This window comes from Paramisgurnus dabryanus, chromosome 13 (assembly GCF_030506205.2).
Source record: "Paramisgurnus dabryanus chromosome 13, PD_genome_1.1, whole genome shotgun sequence".
NCBI classification, from domain to species: Eukaryota; Metazoa; Chordata; class Actinopteri; order Cypriniformes; family Cobitidae; genus Paramisgurnus; species Paramisgurnus dabryanus.
In genome coordinates, this window is record NC_133349.1 from 11,083,874 (window position 1) to 11,108,927 (window position 25,054).

The window sequence follows — 25,054 nt, forward strand, 5'->3', positions numbered from 1 at the left end:
ATGCAACAGAAATGATGAGGCGAGCGTTGTGCCTTGGGGTTGATATTTTGTTACTAACTGATGTTTCAGCCAGTTGTATAGCACATGCTGTTCTGTTATATTTCAGCTGGTGGCTGTAATTTTGTAAGGCTCTGGCGTTCTGACTGTAAATATAGCTTAGACACCTAGAGGGGAGAAGCTTACTTGCATGGCTGAATATTATCAAGATTTTTATTTGTTGGCGAGACGTTAATAAAAACGAATGAATAAAGTCTGTTTTTATTCACTTTTATTGATGTGATTACTTTTGTAACTGCACCCCTACGACATATGCAAATCTGAAACAGGCCATAGAGAGCAAGAAATACTCATTTGTGGAGCAATGCTGCCCCTGAACATGACTTTAAGTAAGTGCAGTACAAAATGTAAAAATTAGGGAGTGTGTATAGAGTAATGAATAGTGCGGTATTTTCAGTCCCTCAAAACTTAAAAAATGTTTTGAAGTGTATTGACTAATTATGTAGTGTGGAAATTGTATTGAGAAAAATAAGGATTGCTTGATATTACGTCCAGTGGCAAATCATATTCAAATAATATGTTATAATTTGTAAAATAATTTGTTGTGAATTTATTATTTGGCAAATGTTGAAAGTAAAAATGCAAGGTTCTTCTGCAAGTTTGAATATTTCAGTGTGAAATTCAACACAAAACTACCACAATTTTCTTTAGGTGGTACACATTTTCAAACCAATGTGTTTGCCATTACCAAATAAATGTAAATAAAACTTTTTTTTATTAAAAATGTGTTTTTAATACAATTATTTATAAGTGTGATATCATATATGGTTAGTTTTGTCCAACATGGCAACCGAACAGACGGAACTTAACCGGCCAATCGATTCCCTAGATGTGTGTGACGTCATATGACCAATAGCATGTCAGTAATCCCCGGTTGTTGTCGCGGGAAACGTTCGGACAATCACGTCAATAAACAGTAGCATTTCAATATCATGAGAACATTAAAAGATTTACAATATATAAATATTAATCTGCTTCTTTTGTATTCATGAGTGTCATTTGGTTTTTAGTGTTTAACGTTACTTGTGTTCGGCTAACAGCTTACTCGCTTCTCTCGGTTGCCATGACAAACGAGCTAGCAAGCTAATAACGTTTGTGTACAACACCTATACTGTAATTCCGCTCGTCTCATGGTGAGTCTGAGTGAATTATGGCACATAGACTGACTAAAGAAGAGTTGGATCAACAGTTTGAGCAGTTCCTAAAAGAGGTAATTTTTACAGTTCTTTATTGTGTGTTTAGCCACGTTTGTTTATAGTCTATGAAAGTATTTACTTGTTTGCTTTATAATTGCTAATATGCATGCTAATTATATTTATACATTTTGTAATGTTACACTATATGTATGTGTGCAGCAATGCACTAATCGTTGGTCTCTGTTGTACAGTCTGTATCTGATGATTCCTTTGAACTGGGCTCCAGCACTAAGCACCCCAGTGTTCTTGATAGCCTGGGTAGGCCACCCATCAAACCAGTGAAGAAGAGCACAGTGTCTGTGCCCTGGTGGCAGAATGATGATGATAGTGAGGAAACTGGTGAGTGCATCACTTTAAATTAAACTGGTGAGTTACATCACTTTAAATTAAATTTAAAGTGATGTAAACTGCAGATATCCTGTGCTCCACTTTTAGGTAGCAGCCCTACATAGCACAAGCATAGCAAAATGTCAAATTGCTTGTGACGTTTCTCATTTGGACAAAGCATCTGATGAATGTCTAATGTAAATAAAGCTTTAATTTTAGGTTTCTCCTGTGGTGCTACCCCCAGAGTATCTTGTAAGTCTTTAAAAAAAAGTGTCAGATTTCATCAGACAAATATCTACTGTATATAAATTGTGTCTTGAAACCACTGCTGTAGTGCATGTTACGTTTTTGTCCAGTTGAGGGCAGCAAGCTCAAAGCAGTAGATAATATAAATCAATATTAAGTCCTGGCATCCAGTTCAGGGACTCTATATCTCTAACCCCAGTTCCCTAAAGATACAAAAATATGTTAATAAGTTATATGATTTATCATGACCTCAATGGTTTACTTTCTAATCCTCTTACATAATGCAAAATACAAGTTTTGCCAATAAGCTTTTTGTATATTTCTATGTAGAATCAAATAGGATAGATAATAAAAAATGTTAGCTTATATTGCAATTTTCCTGGCACATTATTATTGTCCTGGCACAAGGTGGATAGGTGCTTTTGTTAGATAACCTTGGATAATAAATGATGCAGGTGTTTTGATGATATGTATGTTAATCAGCCTAATTACTTTATGTTTAGCAGTTCAAATATTTTTCTCATTATGTCTTGCTCATAACTTTGTTTTCTATTGCATTGGTTTTATAATGTCCTACTTAATTGCCTGTAAATTTCCTTTGCCTGTCAGCACCTAGCACAAAACATAACTAAATACAGTAGTAGTGCAGTATTGGATGATACAAAAAACTAAAACCTCATATTATGTTTTCTGAAGCCAGGGTTTACCATGATGGTCTTCTAAGAGCATCAGGCCTTTTGTGTGTGTTTTTTTTTTCATATTTTAATTTATTTACCTTAAGGAAAGGTTAAACATGCTGAGAAATTAACAATTTCTTTTCTAGAAGTGTCCTGGCCAGAACGGGTAGCAACAAAAATTCACAATGTCACAAAATATCAACACCTGTACAAAACATTTATTAATTTGACTCTTCAATTAACAACTCAAAAATCAAAGATTTTAAAGCATTCGTTGGCACCAAAGTTTGCATCTTAAAACATTTTGCAAAGCATTCAATTCATTAGGTGCAGCATACCAGAAAGATTGTTTTTCAAAATAAGTTAGTACACATGGCACTGAAGAGGTATACAAATTTTGCGAACTTAAGTTCAAGTTCAGCCCTGCCATCAGCATTTTTCAATTATTATGTAATTTTTCAATTTCAAATACAAAATGTGACACCAAGGTACAGTATTTTCTTTTTGTATTTAATTGACTCATCTTGGGTATTTTCTCTGTATCTTCTTCCCATCACTCATTATAGAAAAAGCCTCTAAACGTCGATTCACTAAAGCTAAAAAGTCCAAAGATGTGAATCCTCTGGTGGAAAACAAAGAGAAAGAAAATCCTATTCTGGGTACATCTCAATCATTTGTTAATGTTCCTGTAGGATACTCCCTCAGAATTTGTGTCAGCAAGTGTACCTGACATTCTAGATATTGTAACCGTATTCTAGATTCATCTAGTTTAGTTTGATTTTATGAGCCTCTGTTGGGAGGCTTTACATTCTTCCATTGATTTTTTGTTTAACTTTTGTATTGTTTGTTCTTACATTATACCCTTTTACACCACAGTCCCTTGTAAGCCCACCCCTAAACCTCGTAGCAAAGCCCTTGACAGGGTGAATCAGCTGTCCAATATTCAGCTGTCCAATCAGAAGTCATCTGGCAATGCAAGCAGAAAGAGTCCTGAAAATGATGATGTAGAGGAAAAAAGGCTATCACCTAATTATTTAGAGGGACAAAGGGTCTCAGAGGATGATGACCCCCGCAGTGCCACAAGTCCAGCACCTGATAGCACCTCCAGTAAATCCGGAGAGAAGAGTCCATTTCACCCTCACAATTCTAATGAGGTGTCCATGGAGGGCAGTAATGATGAGTCATTTGAGAACGGCTATGGTAAAGAAAGATTTAGGGGGCGTGCACTCCAAAGGTTTTTTACGCAGCTGAAAACGCCCGGCGGACGCCGACTGCCAGCTTTCTTCAACTGAGCGCTTTTGTTGCTGTGAAACTTTTGCTTTATCAGTCGTTGCACGATGTGCCGGTTGGTTTTGTTATATTTGTCCTGCCCCTCCTCCACTGTGATTGGACGAGCTGTGTAATGCTGTGTTTACACCAGCTGCGGTAGAGGCGGCAAAAACTTCTCTTCGCGCATAGTTGGACGCTTGAACATTTGAGTTCACTTGCTTCATTTGCACGTGAAAGCCGCCGTGAAATTCTAGTCATACGAGAAATCAATGCGTCATGGGAGGGGCTTCTGCGACCCCGCTGAGACTCCGCCACTCTGATCGCTTCCTGTAATCACGTCACTACTAAAGCAAGGTCCTGATTGGTTATGTGGCACGGAAATCCGCCGAAGTTCAGATTTTTCAACTGGCGCGTTTCCCGCGGCAACCCTCAATTCGCGCGGAACGTGCCAACCGCACCGCGTGTTCCGTGCCATTTGCGCCGCGCTTACCGTGTGTACCGCGCTGCAGGATAATAATCCGCGTGTAATCGCGTTGTTGCATTGACTTAACATGTAAATCACTCGCGCTAGCCACTTCTATCGATGCTGGTGTACTGTAAACTGACATTGGTGAGCTGAGCTTTTCACCCAAAGTTGAATGAGCCAGCTTTCAGCTTGGAAATAAAGCTGCGCTTCCATTGGAAACAGTTGAAAACATACCCAGCCGCCGGGGTAAAGCTTTGGTGTGCACATCCCCTTAATGCGATATCAGTCGTGTCACTTAATGTAAATGATATTATTATACAAAGAGATGAATTTGTGACTCCTTTTTATTGAAGATGCTTAAGGACACTTAAAATAGCACTTGTAATCTTGTATCATCTTCACATCTGCATTGTGGTAAACAATAGTTATGTGTTTCATTTAGAAAACCGTGTTCGGTGGAATTTGATTTTATCCATCAGAAATGTGTTGGATTGAGGAAATTGGTCTTTGTTACATGTTGTCTAGGGGGAAATGAAAGGGCTTGGTGACGTCAGCTGAGAAGGAAAGTTGTTTCAGAGGTTATCATATTTTGACGAAGGAATTTTTTTTGCTTCAAACTTATTTATTGCTCACAGGAAGTTGAGTTGAAGTTTAAAGACCATAAACACATTAGGAAAGTAAGATGAGTTTTATGCAAATGGTTTCATGCATCTTTGACCAGTATGATCTTTCATCCTGTGATTAGATTTTTCTCTTACTTTATAATTTGATCTGTTATACACAATATACCAGTGCTGCTTAGTTGCTTTGGGTGTAATTTTACCCTTGTGTTTTCAAACCAGTTTAGCTTAAAACAAAACCCCTGGCGTGGTTCCTGCTTGTTGTAGAGCATGTACTCTGCCAGTTATGAAGTCTGGTTAATTGAATATGTGTGGTCCAGAATAAAAAGCCATATAGAAATGCATTGTATCAAACAGATGTTATTTTCATCTTATTCATTTTTGGCCAAAACAGAGTTTATTTTGGCTGAAACATCCCAAAGGACAATTTCTGTGGAAAACAATTGTTTTGCTCTTTTATAACTAGAGTTTGATCAATTATGTAAATATCTAGCTTGCATGCAAAACATGCCCGGTCCATTTTTCGAAAATAAGTAATGCAGGTAATTGAATTTGTAATAATTGTGCCCATTTATACTTGGAGCAAGATTTGTCTCGTTTACAGATCAGTAAGAGGGAGGAAAATATTTTAGGTTTACATTACATGTATGTATTTGTTAGATGCTTTTATCCGAAGATACTTTCAGTGCATTGCCAGGTATGTGTGTTCCCTGGGTTAGAACCAAGGGGCAACCTTCCAATCTCTATCGTGAAGCTAACACGGAAGTGATTTAAACTGCAATTCATAGATTGGCCGCTAGAGACTGGCTCCAAAAGGGAGTCAATCCCATAGACCCCCCACCCTATATTAAAATGGCCAACTTTACAGCATAGATATAAAAACAGCCAGGTATAAAAAGTGTTTTTGGTCCATATAGTAGACATATTCATGACAGTTGTGAGTGGGGTAAATGGTAAATGGACTGCATTTATATAGCGCTTTTAACAGACCTATGGCCATCCAAAGCACTTTACAATTAGCCTCACATTCACCCATTCACTCCCACATTCATACACCGACGGCGGTGTCAGCCATGCAAGGCGCCAGCCAGCTCGTCGTTAATTTTTTTGTAACTCATCCATTTTAATTATATTAAGCCTTAAAGTTCTGCATAATTATGGGTGTGGCCACTTCAATGACGGGTGAACTGTCACTGCTGTCACTACTGTTGAGCTAAGCGAGCTTGGTTTCAGCAACCAGCCACCTCAGCTTCACACTGTCCCACCTCTTTAACCATTTTCTGTTATCTACGAGTGATATGCTGAGACAGAGCGCAGTTATGATAATTTGAAAACCACGCCCACCTCGGGGAAAAACAATCCAACCGTCTCCATTGACTTTGTTTTACGTAAGGCTGCCTCCTTGTCATTTCTTGCTTATAACAAAAACAGAATAATGCCTAAAAGCTGCTGTGTGACCAGGTCTAGAGCTAACAAGCTAAAAAAACAAATATGTTTTTATAAGCTGTCCGCCCCAAAAAACAAGCGTTTAAAGATACAAAAGTGGATCGCCGACTACGTTTCCCTTCAGTGGGCGTAGTTCTAATAATAGTAGTACTATGAAAAGTTGCCTGTATCCACTTTTGTGTCTTTAAACGCTTGTTTTTGGGGGCTGACAGCTTATAAAAATGTATTTCTGGGTTCTTTGGCTTGTTAGCTGTACATTCTGTCACACAGTAGCTTTTGGGCATTATTCTGCTTTTTGTTATAAGCCAGAAATGACAAGGAGGCAGCCTCTAGCAAGACAAAGTCAATGGAGATGGATGGATTGTTTCCCCCCGGTGGGCTTGGTTTTCAGGTTATGACGCATTGCGCTCTGTCTCTATGGTGACTGGCTGCCAAGATGGTGACGGCAGGCTCCGCCAAGTATTGGCTTCAAAAAAGCTCTTCACAAACCAATGGGTGACATCATGTACACTACATCCACATTTTTTACAGTCTATGGTTTGAACCCTGTGACATTTTGCGATGCTAACGCAATGATCTACCATTAAGCTATACAAAAGCACAACTATAAAATAATAATAAATAAAGCTAAATTATAAGAAGTCTTCTTGAACGTTGAAACATTATGGCCCTTAAAAGTAGTAAAATTAAGTTTCCATAATGTTCACTTGTAGGGATGTCAACAACAGGAAAGTCCTTCCTGAAGTCCCTAAGAAAGACTCCATCCATTAAAGAGGTTGACGAAGAGCAACAGAAGGAGCTAATCTTAGAAGATGATGGCAAACGAGAGCCTGTCATCTTCAGCAGAGATAGCCTGGAACCCGAAGGTCTGTCTCTTTTGCTATGCTCCTTCAACCAAGCCCATCTTTGAACTCACCACATCCCTTACAGCTCTGTTTGTTTACCAACACCATCTGTGATTATTTGCTCATAGATATTTTGCTGGCGTCTGCACCAGGAGAAAGCCCTGGCTTTCTAGGATCAGACATGTCAGACGCAGAGGAGAAGACCAGGTTTCTGTCTAACCTGAAGTCTTCATCCCTCGACTTTTCCATACCGATACAAGAACGTGAGGTCTCAACGCCCATCTGTCTGCGAAGGTGCCTTTGCTGCCTGTAGAGAATAAAAGCTCAAAAACTGAATGTGACTCAGAATACATTTGCATATTTTGTATATTTGATTTCATTTTTTTTCTTTCAGGGAAGAAGAGATTGATGCAACAAATGAAGAAGAACAGAAGAAAAGTAAAGACACTGCTGGTATGAGCAATTTGAGTGAATTTGAGAAGATGATTTGCTGGTATTACTTTGTAAAGCAATATTTGTACATACTGTATGTTTTTTCTATTACAGCATCTCCTGCATATAGTGAAGATTTTGAGGACGAGGCCAGTGAGAAAACTGATGATGAGCATCAAGAGAAGGTGAATGTATGTTTGAATGCACATGCTCCTGTATTAAATGCTTTACATTCATAACTGGAGGAATTAGAAGAGAGAATGCACCAATTTTTAATCAGATGTTTTCAGGAAGTTTTTGTAACTTCACCTTGGAAAGCTGTTAGAAGAGAGGATTTAAACCAGATCATTTATTTGTAACATGTACTGTTTCTCTTTCAGAAACCTGAAAGGCATGGGATGCTGGCTAAAGGTGAGCATGTATTTAAATATTTTGTTATTATTTGCATATTCCCTGTCGTTGCAGAATTCATATGGTCCTTGAAATCCTTGAAAGTTTGTGAATCTGGGGAAAAAATTCACTGCCCTGGAATGTTTTTGAAAATGTACATACATAGATACAGGTCATTGAAAGTGCTTGAATCTATTTTATGCAAGAGGTTTTCTGGAAAAGAATTATTACCTGTGTAGTTTAGGATAATATCATAAAAATTCTAGACTTTTTAAGCACACGTGCTGAACTATTCACTTTAAATGCTTATATCTTCTATATGCAAATGTTGATTCATACCAAAATGTTTTTTGCATAGTTGTGTAAGACACATGAAAACGTCTCGGGTTACCTAGGTAACTGTTGTTCCCTGAGAAAGGAACGAGATGCTGCGTCTCCCTTGCCATACTTCCTGCGTCGCTGTAATGCCATCGCTGTAATGCCGTCTTTGGCCATATTTCAGATAGCGAAATACTTCCTGGCTCCCGTGTCACGCTGTCTTTGTCATTAAGCCTCACCATTGGTTGAATTTGATATATACATTCAGACACACTTACCCCTGGAGGTGTCCCCAATGTTTCACTATAGTGATGCAGCACGAGTTCCCTCAAAAGTGAACTGTTACAATGTGTCTTAAAAGGTTACACAAAGTAACCTTGCTCTCACTTGAAATGTGTCACCACATTTAGTCCTTGAATTTGAGGGTATTGGACCTGGAAATCCCTTGAAAGATCCTTGAATTTGAAGTTAACTATGGTGTGGGAACCCTGGAATGTTGATTTATACCAAAATGCTTTTTTGCATAGTCTCGAGATATATATGTAATTGTTGTTCCATGAGAAGGGAATGAGACGCTGCGTCTCCCTTGCCATACTTCCTGCGTCTCTGTTACGCCGTCTTTGGCAATATTTCAGATAGCGATATACTTCCTGGCTCCAGCGTCACCCTGTCTTTGTCATTAAGCCTCACCATTGGTTGAATTTGATATACACATTCAGTATCTTAAAAGGTAATATGATGTAACCTTGCTCTCACTTGAAATGTGTCTCCACATTTACTCCTTGAATTTGAGGGTATTTCAACTGAAAAGTCCTTGAAGGGTCCTTGAATTTGAAGTTAACTAAGGTGTGGGGAGCGTGCAATGTTCAAACCAAATCTACGGCCTTGAATATGATTTGATAGTTCACCCAAAATAAAAATTCTGTCACTATTTACTCACCCTCATGTTGTTTAAAACCTGTATGAGTTTCTTTATTCTGTTGAACACAAAAAAAGATATATCATAGATTGGAAGCACACAGTACCCATTAACTTCTGTAATAGGAAAAACAAATGCTATGGAAGTCAATAGGTACCATCAACTGTGTGCAAATGGTCAATGGTCTATGGTCAAAATATCTTCTTTTACGTTTAACAGAATAAACTCATACAGGTTTTAAACAAGATGAGGTAAATGATGACAAAATTTTCATTTCTAAAATATCCCACTAAAATGATGTACTTTATTAGTTTTTATTCAATGAGAGCAAAGATAAGTAGTTATTTGTTGAAAGCCTTTTAAATGACGACTAGATGTTCATTTAAAGTGTAGATTGTTGTGTCTCATTCTGAAAACTTCTGTGTTCCAGTATCACTGCATGACTCTTTAAACTCCACTGATGGAGCTCTACACATTCCTGCTGCCATTGTGTCCCCAGATAAATGGTCAAACCCTAAAATCATTGAGGAACCAGCTGTTCAACCAGCAGGTCTGAAATCAAGTTTCTTTTCTTGTATTGGTAACAGGTGATATTTGTGATGTCACACTTTCTCTTCATCATGTCTTTCAAGTGCAATCATACGGTCAGAGCGAAGGGAGTGAGATGGAGGCTCTGCGGGACGCATACAGGCAGATCAGCGGCTCGGTGGGGGTGTGCGAGGACAGGCGAGTGGAGGACACCAGGACCCCCCTCTCTCCCTCCACCCTCCAACCTGCCTCCACCACAGAGTCAGGTCAGATTCAGCACTAGGCTAATTGCTGTCTGTCATTGTGTTCATGCCAGCGCCTACAACCTTTTGGTTAACAGCAAAGATTTCTGGTAATGGTTTATTGTAAAGGACGTGAGGTTTGTTTGTAATGTGTTTTATAGAGACGTCTAGAAACAAATCATTGGTAGGGGGTGTCATATATATATTTTTATTTGTCGATATCTCACTCTCAACAAATTTTAGCAGATCTATATGAAGGTCTCAGAAAATAGAAGATGGTGAATTAAAACTGATAGAGAGAAGTGTTTGTGATCTAACTTTAGCCTTTAAATGTATTTTGTATTTGAACCTTGGGCATTTAAAAGGAATGCATTTTAGTTTAAGTTACAGGATTACCATAAAAACAAGAAGCATTTGCTATATTTGCCTTTTGTATTTGGTGAGGATGAAGTAAAAAAAAATGGCATGTCAGTACAGTTCATCGGTTGCCACAAGAGTCCAGCACCACGACTGCCAGCAATAACTGCAGACAAATTGGAAGTTTGGCAGTCAGCCGTGAGTTTATCTGCTGAGAATGTTGATTTGGACACACAACCTTTTGATAATCAGCCGGCTATATGAGTAAAGTTTAATGACCGAAACGTGTTTGCTAAATTGGCTTGTGGGATGCCAGTTTTCACAGATTCATGTCACCGGGTTCTTGTTTGTGTACCTTAGATTTACCCACTGCTGAGGAGCTGATGCGTCCAATAGGACCAGATTCTGGATTCACCCGCGGCTTCTCTCTCCAGCCCATAATGTGAGTGCACTCGTCTTCATTACACAGTTGGAGACATATTTTCTCGTTACAGTCGTTTATGTTAAAAGCACAGATGCTGAGTTGTTGACTCATTTCAGGTGTCAGTCACCTCACCTTGAAGACAATAATAGATACTGCCGAGATCATTCTCACGGTGGAATAAAAAGTGAAAAGCTGAAGCAGGTGTAATGTTCTTTATTGCAGATGAAGTGGATGAATTTAAAGTCCCTACTATTGAATATATTTTTTTTTTCGGTTTCTAAGTTGGGTGTGTAAGATACCAAATCCAATGCTATGTCATATTAATCAGTGTCTTGTTGACTAAAACAGCATCGTTTTGAAATATGTCTTCAGCTCTTTGCAACTTTTTTGGTGGACTTGAAAGTATTTTTACCCAGCGGGGTTAATTGTAACGCTGTTTTACAACTAACCCCTCAGCACTAACGTTATGAAAACCGCTTACATTAGCGTAATTCTTGCCATTGTTTTAAATAGTCTACACACGAAAGATTGCTGGCTGCCAACAAAATAAATGTGCCTGTCTTATCAAAAATCATGTTTCAAATTTATTTTTGTTCATATCTTTAATATTGATTGAATAAGGTCACGGCAAAGATTGATATCATAATGAAATGAATGGCTAAAATCAAACTTTGATGCTCATTTTTGAAACTGTAGTAAGGTTATTACAGAATGGGTCACATATAAAAAATGTTTTGTCATAATTGTGCTGCTTTTTGTCACATATTTAGACATTTGTATCCATTTATAATTGAACTATTGTAAGAAAAGGGCTGGATGAATGAATACAGTGTGGATACCTGTCTTTTATAGACCGATATATAAACAATATCCACTTCAAGTATATAGACAAAATAGTATTGAGATATTTGCCTGCAAACTTTTAGCAAGTGTTACAACTAACCCCCTGCCTGTTACAATTAACCCGACCTATGGGGTAAGTTGTAACGTTTGCACTTCTGTCACATTTGGTGTAATTGTCCAAGAATGGTAAGTACTAGAAACAAACTTGTTGCTTGTGTAAAAATAGTATTAATCAAACTCAAATATTTTTTTAATTATTTAGCCAAAACCAAAAAGCGTTAGGTTGTGCCCCGCTGTCCCCTACCTTTCCCGGAACCAACTCATTGTTATGAGAGTATTGAACGGCGTACTCTTTGTTCTGATTCTGTATCTCAAAATAGTCTTTTGTCTTACAGTGAGGCAGCGGTTCAGGACAGCGAGACTCATAGTCCATTAAGGGTATCTTCAGATGTAAGCCCTTTCAGTTCAGCTAATGATAGCTGTGGACGGGATAACAGAAATGGCCTAATTCAAGGTGAACATCTAGACTCTCTTCAGGACACACAAAAGAGCATTGCTGAGGAGATCAAACGGCTCATGGAGGAGCAGGACAGCTGCTATGCAGAACTTCCCAAACCCAGGAAACGGCAGGTGAGACGCACAGAGCTATAGGTGCCATATTTATATATGTTAATATTCTATATTTTTATATATATATTTTTATATTAATAAAATGTTTAGTTCCAATTTTTATTATTTTTGATTGGTCAATGGCTGTGTTTTATTTACAATAAAGCACAGCTAAGGGCACACTCACACTATCCAAACCACGCTCGGGCATGTTTGCGCCAGGGCGCAGTTTGGTTAATTGCATGGTTAATGGTTCACTTGGGCGTTAACTGAGCGTGATAAAAAAGGAGAGACGTCAATTGCGCGACCATGCAACCTCATCTACCTTCTTAAAAACCTTCTGATGCGCACAGCAGGGATACGTGAATGTCCGAGTTGCACACGTGACAGACCAACTAAGCAATACGATGGCATGTAAGAGGGCTGTATGTCATCGCGCAAACAGTTACTTCGCATAAAAAACACAGACTCAACATTATGATGGGTTCCAGTGTTAAGAGAGCGCTTTACTTCCTGTTTTGTTCAAAACAATCGCATCCTAATGACGAAAGCACACCCGGGCTCGTATTGATAAAAGTACAGTTTGAGTGCGTGCTTCTGGGGGAGTAGGGGGGGGGGACAATCGCACTGGGGCATGGTTATATATGTGTATATATATATATATACGTGTGTTGAATTAACGACATTTAAGCTTCTTATGTTCCACATTTGCCTTAAATGGATTGTCACTTTAGATAAAAATGTCTGTTTTGTAAAGTGACATGAAAAATTCACATCAAACCCTCTAATTACATTAAAACACATCTTTAGAAATTTTTCAGTGAGCAAAAACCTTGTCAGAGGTCTGTTATTAGTCATTTTTCTGCCACTTTATGCAAAAAATGTGACTTGAACAAAATGTCAGAAATTGGCACCTTGGAGTGTGAATTTAGCCTCATAATTTCTTTTGTTTAAATTTGTAGAAATTGAAGGGTAGATGAACTCTAAATGAAGTGTAATGTTGGTGGGTAATTCCTTTCTTCTTTTTTACATGGCTGTGTTGATAATATTAACTTTCCTCTCAGGTTCCTGCTAGATCAAGTGCATCTGCACATCTAACAGCACATAGAAAAGCTCCTGTTCCATTATTAAGGACCAAAAAAACAGAGAGCAGGTCATTACCCAGAGCACCAGCACCCGGCAGAAGCAGTCACGCTGGCAAACCTCCATCACCTGTAACACAGAGAAGAGCTCAGAGCCAAGCCTCAAAAAAGCCTCAGAACCTCAGCCAAACACAGACGGTCAAAGGTACCTGCACTTCAGGTGCTGGGGCACATTGAATATTATGTTGTATCCAAAATCAGATTTTGCATAGGAAACTTGAATGAATAAATAAATAAGATTTTTTTATATATTATATGTATGTATGCATGGATGTATGTATGAGGAGCTTAGATGCAAAAGCCACCAAATGGCACCTCTGTCAAAAATAAGATAATGATATTAAAGGGGTAGTTCACCCAAAAATGAAAATAATGTCATTAATGACGTTCCAAACTCGTAGGACCTCCGTTCATCTTCGGAACACAGTTTAAGATGTTTTATATTTAGTCCGAGAGCTTTCTGACCCTTCATTAAAAATCTACGTACGATATACTGTCCATGTCCAGAAAGGTAATAAAAACATCATCAAAGTAGTCCATGTGACATCAGTGGGTCAGTTAGAATGTGTTAAAGCATCGAAAATTCATTTTGGTCCAAAAAAAGTAAAAAAAATTTGACTTGAGGGAGACGGACGCTGTAAGTTTGAAAAAAAAAGGATAACACGTGAGTCGCGTCACTGCTGTCACGTGACTTTAGTCTCGCGCATGCACTTCAAAACAGACACGGAATAGAAGACAATGCTGAATAAAGTTGTAATTTTTGTTATTTTTGGACCAAAATGTATATTTTATGCTTCAACACATTCTAACTGACCCACTAAAGTCACATGGACTACTTTGATGATGTTTTTATTACCTTTCTGGACATGGACAGTATACTGTACGTAGATTTTCAATGAAGGGTAAAGATACCTTACATTTAATAAATTGTAATCTGTCCTTTACCAAATTGTCTGTCATTTTCTTACAGGTTTAGATGCAAGTTTAAAGCTAAGCAGTGAACTGGTGTCTTCAGTGGAGTCCTTTGCTACATTCCTACAGCATCACGTTCAAGCAAATACTGTACAGTACGACAACCCACATAAAGCAGATGGGATCACACCCAAAGCAGAGACAGAAGTGAGTTAGCTGGAGCTTAATAGGAGCGTAGGATCAAATCATCCAATTTATTAACCTCCTGTCATGTTCTGTTTGTCTGCCAGTATCGGGTAATGCAGGAGAGGGAACTTGCTCCATCCTCTTACCAAGAGCACACATCACTGGAGCGTTTCCGCCTGCAGCTTGCCCAGAAAGATAAAGAGCTTCACCTTAGAGAAGAACAGTTACGACAGGAACATGAGAAAGAGAAAGCAGCGCTCTGTCAGGAGATCTATGTGCTGCAAAGCAAAGTAAGCTTGTTCTCTGTAGCTGTACTTTCTGATACAGTCTGAAAATTGATGATTCACTACTTTGTGTGTTACTTGACTCAGTCATGGACTATGCTTTAGCTTTGCAAAAGTATATGTTCATTTACACAGGCTATACGTACGGTTATGTTCTTGTTAAGATTCAATAGAAAGCCTTCAACTCACTCTTCAAGTATTTATTTATCAAATTGCATTGTGTAACACGATATGTGAATACCATACAATCTTTTACAAGGACAATGCGTGTTTGTCAGTAATTGAAATACCTTATTTGGCAAATGTCACTTGAATCATTTCATTGTTATTTAACAAATCTTTCACAGCAGAAGTGCATGCAAGCTTTTTTGCCAAAAACCTTCACCTTGTAAAAAATAGTAAGTAAAAAGACATAGTAAACCGTTGCATTATCAGTAAGATGTACCTAGAAACACTGTGTGCCCTATTTTAATGATCTAAGCGCACCGTCTAAACAGGCATCTCCAAATCCACTTTTGCTAAATTAATGAGGGGAAAAAATGGTTTAGTCTAAAACGGTTGTTCCTATTCGCATAATGAGTAATGGGTGTGTTTTGGGCGTGATGTGCAGTAAACCAATGAGAGTCTCAGCTCTCATCCCTTTGAAAGCCAGTTGCGCTGGCGCCATGCCGATTCCCTATTTAGATGGCAGAATTTGTGAACTGAAAAACTTAGTAGAGGAAGATGACCAGCAGTTTAAGATTAATATAAAAAATTGCGTTGTTTTTATTTGTATCGAAATTGTTAATTTAAAAAAAAAAGTTGTTTCCTTTTAGTCATGGAACTTAAATTAGCAGGCTTTCAATTGCTGTAAATGGAAGGATTGCCTACATGATCTGTGCTATCTCAAAAAATAATTTACAAATATGCCAGAAAATGTAAAAAATACTTTATTTGTAACAAACAGGAGATAAAGAATTTACAGACGTGTGGAGAGCCTTTAGCACACAGTATTACATAAAAAATGTTCTCATCTCCCCATATCCAGAGGTACAAAGTAATCATATACCATTAATCAGTGGGGTAGCATTTAAAAAAAAAAAACATTTAAAAATAGATGCAACATGTGCATTTGTTTAAAGCAAAACATTCAATTACTTACCAAGCTACTGGCAAAGCAGCTCTTTTAACATCTCATAATTGGTCCTCATTTATGTCTAATAGACTCAATAATAATCTTTTACATTTTAATCATTTAATTTTTCATATTTAAAAACGTTTTGTGTGCTTTTGCACATCCATGTGTGTGATAAGCAAACGAGCGTTGTTGTCCCACGCATATTACTAAAGCGCTCATTAAATAACAAAAACAATATTACGCCATTGACTTTAGACCAGGTTTTAGTTGGTCAATGGCGTAGTCAATTTTAGTTGCCTCAAAAAACCAACGCGCCAACAATGCACCTGAACACATCTCATTTTCAGACCAGAACGCCCATGGGCGCAAAATTGGGTGCAAATGCATTATCTATTTAAACAACGTTGCACTGGGTTCAAACTAGCAAAAAACAATTGTTCTGCATTGCGCCGGGTGTATGATAGGGCCCTGTATATGATGAAAGTAAAAAAAAATTATGTAAAAATGAAGAAACTTAGCCACACTTTAATGGGTACTATGGTGCTTATGACTGCCATATTCAGGTTTAAGTACTCACAAGGGACCCAAGGTTGAATTTGATCCATGGTCGTTCGTCTTCCATGCACTTTGATTACTCAAAAATTGATCTGCCAACAAACTGGTATTTCTGAATGTCTCAAGGCCAGGATTAAGCGAAATTAAAGCGAAAGTGTTTGATGAATGTATATTATGTGCCGAGAACATTCAGTTAATATTATTATATTTTTACCGAGGTGGTGTTTAGGGGCTTTTGCCTCAAAGCTTAATTTGCTTAAAAAAACGTAATTTAAAATAATGTCTCCATTTAAGGAAATTAATGTAAAACATGATTGATATTAATGTCTGAATGTTTGCCAGTTTAGGTATCTGAGAGGAAAATCTCCCGTCAAGTGCTGTGACCTGTTAAATGTTTATTTTCTAGTTGCACAGTGCAGAAGAGGTCACTAAGAAGCAGAAGTGGTGTTTCGGTGATGCCTCAGACCCTGTGACTGAAGAGAAACTAAAGCTAATAGAGAAAGAGATGAAGGAGCAGGAGACTTTGATTCAAGGCTACCATCAGGTGACTCATTCCCCATGAGTGGTGCTGATGCACGACACCTAGACGTGAATTCATTATTCATTGGCTGTCATTTATTTCTTCTATGTGTCAGTTTTGTCAATAATTCCATACAAAGCATGGAAGCATCTTAGTTTCCAAATCATTGCATGATTTTAACGCGATGAGGCAGATAATAATACTGTTGATAATTACTGCTCACATGTTACAAAAGAATCCATAGCCTTTCACACAGCACATTCAATTAATTGTTATTCGAAACTGTATTCAGTTCAGTGCACATGTTGAGTTACAGGGTTATTTGTATTCATGTGCTGCCAAAAAACACTGTCTGATATTTTTGATATTTTCAACAATATAGGAAAACGAAAAACTGTATCTTCAAATGAAAGCTCTCCAGGTTCAAAGCAAACAAAACGAAGAGGCTTTGTTCATGGAGAACCAGAGACTTCAGAATGAGTTAGCACGAACCAGGTCAGCACTCTACATACGCCAGTAGACTGTTAAAATACTAACCGTAGCAGACTTTCAAAATGGCACTTTTCTTTCCAGCAGCTGATATATAAAGCAATGAATATTCATTTCCCTCTTAGGGAGCGGTTGAATATGAGCGGTATTCAAAGAACTGTTGGAGTGAAAAGCATTGCTGATAAAAGCTTCAACATTGCAGAGCTGACAGGTCAGGTGCAAGCGTCACAGGTTTGTAGTCCAAACAATTTCAATAGCTTTTTTTAACTTGTGAAATGCCTACCTATACAGCATTTAAGGAGCACCTATTGTCCGATTCACTATTTTACATTTCCTTTAGTGTGCAAGTGTGTAATAGTACATGTTAATGATATGCAAAACACCCCAAAGTAAACAAGGACGTAAGTTATCGTCTCCAACGTATATCTCATTTCTTGGACTACAACAAACACATGGATTGTAGGCAACAGTTTACTTCTTGGGATTAGTGATGTAGACAAGACCGACATTATCATAATTCCTCCCGCTTGGACTCACAGCCTGTAAGTTTACTCCTGTTAGCATTGCATTGTGCGCAAATCTTTCAAACATGGTAAGGAGCGTCACATTTCCGGCTGATGTCAGAGGTATTCAGGCCAATCACAACGTACGGATTAACTGGCCAATAAGGGACAGTTTTGTACAAAATCAGTGCGTTTTAGTAAGACTGTATGGTATTAAAATGTACGGTTTGTGGAAATAATATGTTTTTAACCATAAACCACGCAAACACATTGTATTATACATAATACACAAAATAACATGTTTTTTAGCAAAAAATAGATGCTCTTTAAAGTTGCCCTGATGCAAAGCTTGTTTCAAAAGGAAAGCAGCAACCTTATGTTGCCTTTAAAGTCAGATTCATTCAGAATGCAACCCCACAATGCATTACAGTTCACCCAAGATGGCGGACAAAGCGAGAAAATGGTAGACTATAAATGCTAAAATTGGTACCTCATAAAAGAGCTAATATTTTACATGGAATTGGTTGTACATATCACATCACATAAAATTTTGTGTGCAGAGAAACGAGGAGCGACTGCAAGACGAGATCCACAGGCTTAAACAGGAGAAACAAGCATTGCACGTAGACCTGGAGATGATGAAAAAAGAACGAGACCTCGCCAAAGCTCAGGTTGTCTACACATCAGGTAGGAGTTTTGGCGTGGAGGTGGTACGGTCTATTTTCAGGATTGCACTTGTCAGTTTGACATTTGGCTGAATCTGACAGGTGATAAAGGTTTCGAGATAAAGATGCTCCAGGAGAAACATCAGGAGGAGGTGATGGAGCTAAAGAAGAGGCTGCAGTGGTACGCCGAGAACCAAGAGCTCTTGGACAAAGATGCGGCCAGACTCCGAGCGGCCACAGCAGAAACTCAAAGATTAGCCGAGCAGGTAGGGCCATGCTAGAATGCTATTGTCAGAATGCAATAGAGGTCTTATCCCAGCATCTGACCCTGTTACTTGGTCAGGTGGAAAAGCTTAAGATGGAGGTCAACAGGAGAGCCAATGAACAGCAGAGAAAGGCGAAGGAGAGGGCGAGTGAAGCTAAAAGAATCCAGGACCTGGAGCGTCAGGTCAGTCGTAGCCACCGGCTTCTCGACACATTTCTATTCACTCCTTTTGCAGGTACAGCTAATGTAGCGCATAGTACATGTTGTTTCCCAAGAGCTAAAATTATCCAGCTGCATCCGCAGTTAAAGATCATCTGGCTGAGTTATAGACTCAGACAGACAGACATTTTTTTTCTTCTCAGTAGTAATTCCCAATTTTTAACTGCTTAGTTAAAACTGGTATCAATGTAATGTGACATGCTGCTGGCAGAACACCTGTTAGATCATCTTGTTACACTATGGGTTTTTTTTTTCGCAACAAATTTCTGTATTTTGCAAGACAGGTTACATGACATGTGGGGTACTAGGATTGCTGGACTGGGGGGCAATCAGAACTTTTGTATTGGCAGCACTTTTAGGATTCATGCACAAAAAATGCAGGGTCAGGTGTCAATCCATATTTGGGTAAAAAAATATGGAGTTAAATTAAGAATTTTCTTTAAAGGATAAGTCCATTTTCTTAAAAATAATCTAGATAATTTACTCACCACCATGTCATCCAAAATGTTGATGTCTTTCTTTGTTCAGTCGAGAAGAATTATGTTTTTTGAGAAAAACATTCCAGGATTTTGCTCATTTTAATGGACTTTAATGGACCCCAACACTTAACAGTTTTAATGCAGTTTAAAATTGCAGTTGCAAAAGACTCTAAATGATTCCAGACGAGGCATAAGGGTCTTATCTAGCGAAACGATTGTCATTTCTACGGTCCTGTGACACGCCAGCTCGACCTCGTGTAATTACGTCATAACGTCAAGAGGTCACGGATTACGTATGCAAAACTACGCCCCAGTGTTTACAAGTGTGGAGAAAGAGGACTGTTCCGACGTTGTTGTATGTTGAATGATACTAATTAATGTCTTTGTGTCAGTTTATTGTTTAAAATGGTACGCAAATGTACGTTTCATATGTAACCCGTGACCTTTCGACGTCATTACGCAATTACGTGAGGTCGCGCTGGCGCGTCACAGGACCAGTGATAGATGAGAAGTTGTGGTTTAAAAGTGCATATTTTTTCTTTTTCTTGCCAAAAATAACAATCGTTTCGCTAGATAAGACCCTTATGCCTAGTTCAGGATCGTTTAGGGTCCTTTGAAACTGCCATTTTCAACTGCATTAAAACTGTTAAGTGTTGGGGTCCATTAAAGTCCATTAAAATGAGAAAAATCCTGGAATGTTCTTCTCAAAAAACATAATTTCTTCTCGACTGAACAAAGAAAGACATCAACATTTTGGATGATGGTGGGGTGAGTAAATTATCTCAATTTTATTTAAGAAAATGGACTAATACTTAAAATAAAGTCAAATAAATTAAATTAAAGCAATATATAAATTAATTTTATTCAGCAAAAATTGCATTTATGTTGTAAATGTATTAATATACAATAAATAACATTGTGTAGCCTGTCATCTCTTTAGTTTTATTATAGTTAGCTGTAACTTGTGTATTCCCCCGAACAAAACGGATTATTAAACAAACTCAATTATGCTTCTTTGAAAATGGTCCATTAAGCAAGCACCGTGTTCGACCTCATGCGGTCAGCGCATGAAATCAAACTCAAAAGCACACAGTGCACCTTGCTCAAGAATGGCTCTTGGAGTACTTTAATGTCACACGCCGATCCATCTGTGCAACGCCGCATGAGGTCGAACACACCAAATACATTATATAAAATTTCTCCTGCCAAAGTGGCTACTGTGTTACTCTTCACTGCAAAAATCCACCTGAATTTAGTGGGCTGGTGGGTGTTCATTTTTAAAGGCCCCCTGAGGTGTCTTGAAACGTGCAAGGCCTGTCTAATGTGCTACAGTACTAGGAGAAACCAAAAAACAATTCATACTTGATCAAACTATACATTTTTTAGCCGTTGTGGGTTTTACTGACAATCATTCTTCTGTATTTTTAGATTATTTATCCTTTTTAATCCACTCCAGGTGTAGTTATACACATCAGAGGCTCTGTCACAATGGTATTGTGGCTTCATGCCATGTAAAAGCATAGACGGTGCTTATGCGCATAGGACAGGTTCACTTTTTTGTATTCTGGCCATCAATTACTCATGTTTCTCTATATTTACAGCTCAAACAAATGGAGGATCTGCTAAAGAGCAGGCACCCAAACTCCCTGCCAGCCTTGATCTTTGCTGCCGCAACTGCAGGTGACAAGGAGGGTGTAGCGGACATCCATCCACCTGCCGGCCCTCAATCCTCCCAGACGGCAGTTCTGCTAGAAAGACGCGTCCATCGCCTGGAGGCAGAGCTGGAGGGTCGTGATGAAGCTGCCAAACGCAGTCTCAGGACAATGGAGCAACAGTATCACAGGATAAAAGTACTTAAGTCAGATTCAAAACAGAATGAAGCAAAATTGTAGCAGTGCCTCACAATGGAAAATTTATTAAATCAGTTGATGAGATTTTCTAATATTAATTTCCTCATGCATCCACTTTGATACTTAATTTTAATTGAATAGCACTAAAATTGCATCTTAAACTCAAATTATCTAATCTATCTGACTCATTTTGTAGAATTAGTCAGAAATTTCAGTTTCTATTTAAAGTCCTTAGTGGAGAGCGCATGAACTGCATCATTTTCCATCCGATGCTGACATTTCCTAATCATCCTTGATGTCATTCAAGCGATGAGTCCTGCTGACACAATGTCAAGAGCAATCTTACAGTAATTTAGATGCCTCAAAATAACATCCATATATATCAAAAAGTCTCTGCATCTGAAACACGTTTTCATATCTCTTCAGCTCCAGTATGAACAGCAGATATCAGATCTAGAGCAGCGTCTGGCTGAGAAAAGCCAAAATCCAACTGCTACATCCGAAGTCTCCGAGTCACAAATTCAGACCTTAAAGGCCGAGCTAGAGGAAATGAAAAAGACCCATCAGAAACGAGAGATTGATCTCCAGGCAGAAGTGGCATCTCTCCAAGAGCTGCTCCACCAGGCTCAGGCTTCATCGAGTGCGGACAAACCCGCCCGCAGCCCTTCCCGTCACCAGTTAAACGCAGAGGCTGCCCAAGCGGGACGCATCGAGAGGATGACGCAGGAGCTGAGCTCCAAGAGCCGCACCATCCAAGAGCTGAGTCGCACCGTTGAGCGTCTGCAAAGGGAGAGGAGAACCATGCTGTCCACCCCTGGCGTCCATCGAAATGCTGCCGAGCACAGACAGCATTCAGGTGCACCTAAAGAAGCCAAAAAAACAGCTGAGACTTTCCCGTCTACCCAGGATGAGAAAGACTACCATCCCGGTGCATTCTCAGGCTCACACATCTCAGAGGTGCAGCTGGAAAACGACAGTTTGCGGGTGAGACTTGAACAGATGGAGATACAGAGAGAAGAAGAAAGAGTTTCCCTGCAAGCTGCTGTCACACATGCGCAGGCTCAGCTCCACAGGTAGTTTTTTGTATGAGTATGCATTCATATTTCTTTCTTTTGGTTATGAAATGTTACTTGATATTGATGATGCACAAATAGTAAAAATGTGTGCAACCTTTGTTTTGATATTGTCAGGGCTCAGGAGCAGAATGCAGAGCAACTCGCCTCAGTCAAGGCTGAACATCATAGAGAGATTGAACGCCTCCGGGTTTGCCATGCCCTTGAACATTCCTCATCCAAAGTGGCTGAAATCACCAACCAAGTGAACACACAAGAGGTTGTTGTTGTTATTTTTTTTAACAAATGATCCTTAGCTGTTTAAGTCTCTCTAGCAGATGTTAATTCTGCACCAGGTAATACACTACAAACACCAACGTTATGAATTCATTTCCCCACACAACACTTAACCACTGATAAAAAATAAATGCATTGTGAGGCGCTTTCAAAAAAAGCATAAAAGTGTAATTTATTTATGCAGATCATAATACAGCATTTACAAGCGCAAGTGAAAGAGCTCCAGGGTACCAGAGAAGCACTGTCTGTGTCTAAGATTAGAGAAGAAACCTTGCAGAATCAGGTATAATGGATTTTATTTCACCCTCCTATAAAGGTTTTTCATAGTCTCATCATAATTCTCCATTCGCTCCTTTCTCATGTACGTCAATAGCTGTCTACGCTTCTGGAAGAGCTGAAGCAGGCCAAAGAAGGCCATAGCCCTGAACTAAGACACTTCACCAGTCTCGAGCAGAAAATTCAATCCATGGAGCTTCGCTACAGTCAGCGTGAGAAACAGCTCCAGCAGGTAATCACATTTACACCCACCCGCTCTTGCACACGTGTTATACAATTTGTGCTGGTACGCTGATGTTTGGCATCGCTGTGGTGCAGGTGATCGCAGACACACGCCGGGTGGTGGAGCAGGAGCAGCAGGGTGAGGTGGACCGCTGGAGGAGAATCGCTCAAGGCAGGGCTAAAGAGCTGGAGGCTTTCAGATTGGAGCTGGACTCTATTCTGGATGTGCTCCGAGAACTCCAGAGACAGGGCGTGGTTATTCCCGCCCCGGAACACGCCTCCACTTCTGCTCATGCATACCTGCCCCTACGATCCTGAGCTGTATGTACCAGTCACCACACTCAGGTGCACTTCATGCCAAATTTGCGTTGGATTTGTGGCTGCACAATATTTAAACGTTTTGCGTGTGTTGAGTGGCGAAGATAATTTATTGTTCAGGAACATTCAGGGTATTTATAAGAAGGTGTTTGAATACTGTATAGCCATGTTTTATGCGTGTAAAGAAACAACATTTTGTATTAAAGTTCTTTCTTATTTACTTGAATTCATCTTGTTAAGCTACTAATCTGTTTTGAAATGATTGCACCATAGGATATTCTTAAACGTACATCTAAAAATGCATGAACACAAGTTATAAATAATGCAAATAATGTAGACGTCAGGATTTATTACTTGTCTCATAGCTGGGCTCAGTTCATACAGCTTGATTGCTAATGAATGCCTTAAAATGCATAAGGGGCTATGGTTGGTCTTCATTGTTAATAGATGAGCTCTGAATTTGAATTATGATTAAAAACTTTTAAATATATTCTGTATAAGACACTCCCACAAAGAAAGGTTAAAAAAGTAGCCCCTAGCTGTCACTGGGACAGGACCCTTTGAAAGAGCTCATATTGGTGCCTCCGAGCGAGGTACATATTGGTATCAGATGTAAACACTGCATCTGTACCTAAATGGTAATATTAGGACCTTTTTAAAGGGTACTGCCCCAGTGACAGCTTGGGACCACTTATTTCTGACATTGTACGTTGTTTTGAATGTGTCACTAACCAGTCATTTTAATTGACCTTATACATCAATTTAAGTCACTCTGACCCAGAATCATGTTGAGATTTATGCATTAAAGTAAAAAAAGGAGAAATCTTGACTTAAAAATGTTTTTGGGTCAGTGTGACTGACAATAATAGAGCAGGTCACATTTTTCTCCACAGTTAATTTCATAGTTCTTAAAAATGGCTGTACGGCATGTGGTCCTACAGTTCCACAAACTTTATTGGCATGGGTGGATTGCAGTTCTAGCAAATGCCCGAGGAGCCAAACCGTTTTTTAATGTGGGCCGGTCCATTTTTCTTATGTATACCAGATCAGATGTTAGGTGGATGCAGGGGTGAACTGCTCTGGAGCACCGGGAGTGTTCCCAGTGGGCCGCTCGGCAATGTGGGCTGGTTGACTGTTATGAACGTATAGAGAAATAATAATAACGATTACACTGTGTTTTTTCTTTGGGCCAACTTGTAACTCGCTGCTGTCATTGCTGACTTCTTTAAAACACACAGTCGGTTAGTGTAGTGGTCTAAACGCACATCAGTAGCCTCTTTCTCACAGTAATTTCTGTAAATTACCATGTATTTACCAGTAAATACAAAAATGTGCTGTTCACACATGCAGTGACGTTCTGTCTTTTTACCAGTAAGACATCATTCACACATAAATATCAAAGTACCGGTAAACTTGATGAGAAAGCGGAAGTTACCTGTTGTGCGGCAAGCTCAGTGTTGTATTTGTAAACAATGGTGGGTTATGACTTATT

General features: G+C 39.0%; 1 protein-coding gene across 5 annotated transcripts; it reads left to right on the forward strand.

The window, feature by feature from the left end:
- Window positions 1-936: 936 nt before the first annotated feature.
- Window positions 937-25,045, forward strand: cep162 (centrosomal protein 162). Of its 5 annotated transcripts, none has more exons than XM_065298518.1 (26): window positions 937-1,267; window positions 1,445-1,592; window positions 7,018-7,170; window positions 7,278-7,443; window positions 7,544-7,602; window positions 7,696-7,772; window positions 7,962-7,992; window positions 9,639-9,758; window positions 9,841-10,002; window positions 10,696-10,777; window positions 11,998-12,232; window positions 13,276-13,513; window positions 14,324-14,472; window positions 14,556-14,741; window positions 16,814-16,951; window positions 17,310-17,422; window positions 17,542-17,647; window positions 18,480-18,606; window positions 18,687-18,850; window positions 18,928-19,032; window positions 21,149-21,397; window positions 21,824-22,470; window positions 22,588-22,729; window positions 22,931-23,029; window positions 23,120-23,254; window positions 23,341-25,045. In XM_065298518.1, exons 1-26 carry the CDS (start codon window positions 1,208-1,210, stop codon window positions 23,560-23,562), a joined length of 4,113 nt encoding a protein of 1,370 aa, XP_065154590.1. In that variant the 5' UTR covers window positions 937-1,207; the 3' UTR covers window positions 23,563-25,045. The 5 variants fall into 5 exon arrangements, with proteins under 5 accessions (XP_065154590.1, XP_065154593.1, XP_065154592.1 ...); XM_065298521.1 differs by having other exon boundaries at window positions 14,571-14,741; XM_065298520.1 differs by having other exon boundaries at window positions 13,276-13,498.
- The last annotated feature ends 9 nt before the right edge of the window (window positions 25,046-25,054 follow it).

Coding starts and splice junctions, on each gene's coding strand:
- cep162 (XM_065298518.1), top strand. CDS start 1,208: ATGGCACATAGACTGACTAAAGAAGAGTTGGATCAACAGTTTGAGCAG. Junction 7,773..7,961: donor AGCATCAAGAGAAGGTGAAT/GTATGTTTGAAT, acceptor TTTCTCTTTCAG/AAACCTGAAAGGCATGGGAT. Junction 23,255..23,340: donor GTGAGAAACAGCTCCAGCAG/GTAATCACATTT, acceptor GCTGTGGTGCAG/GTGATCGCAGACACACGCCG.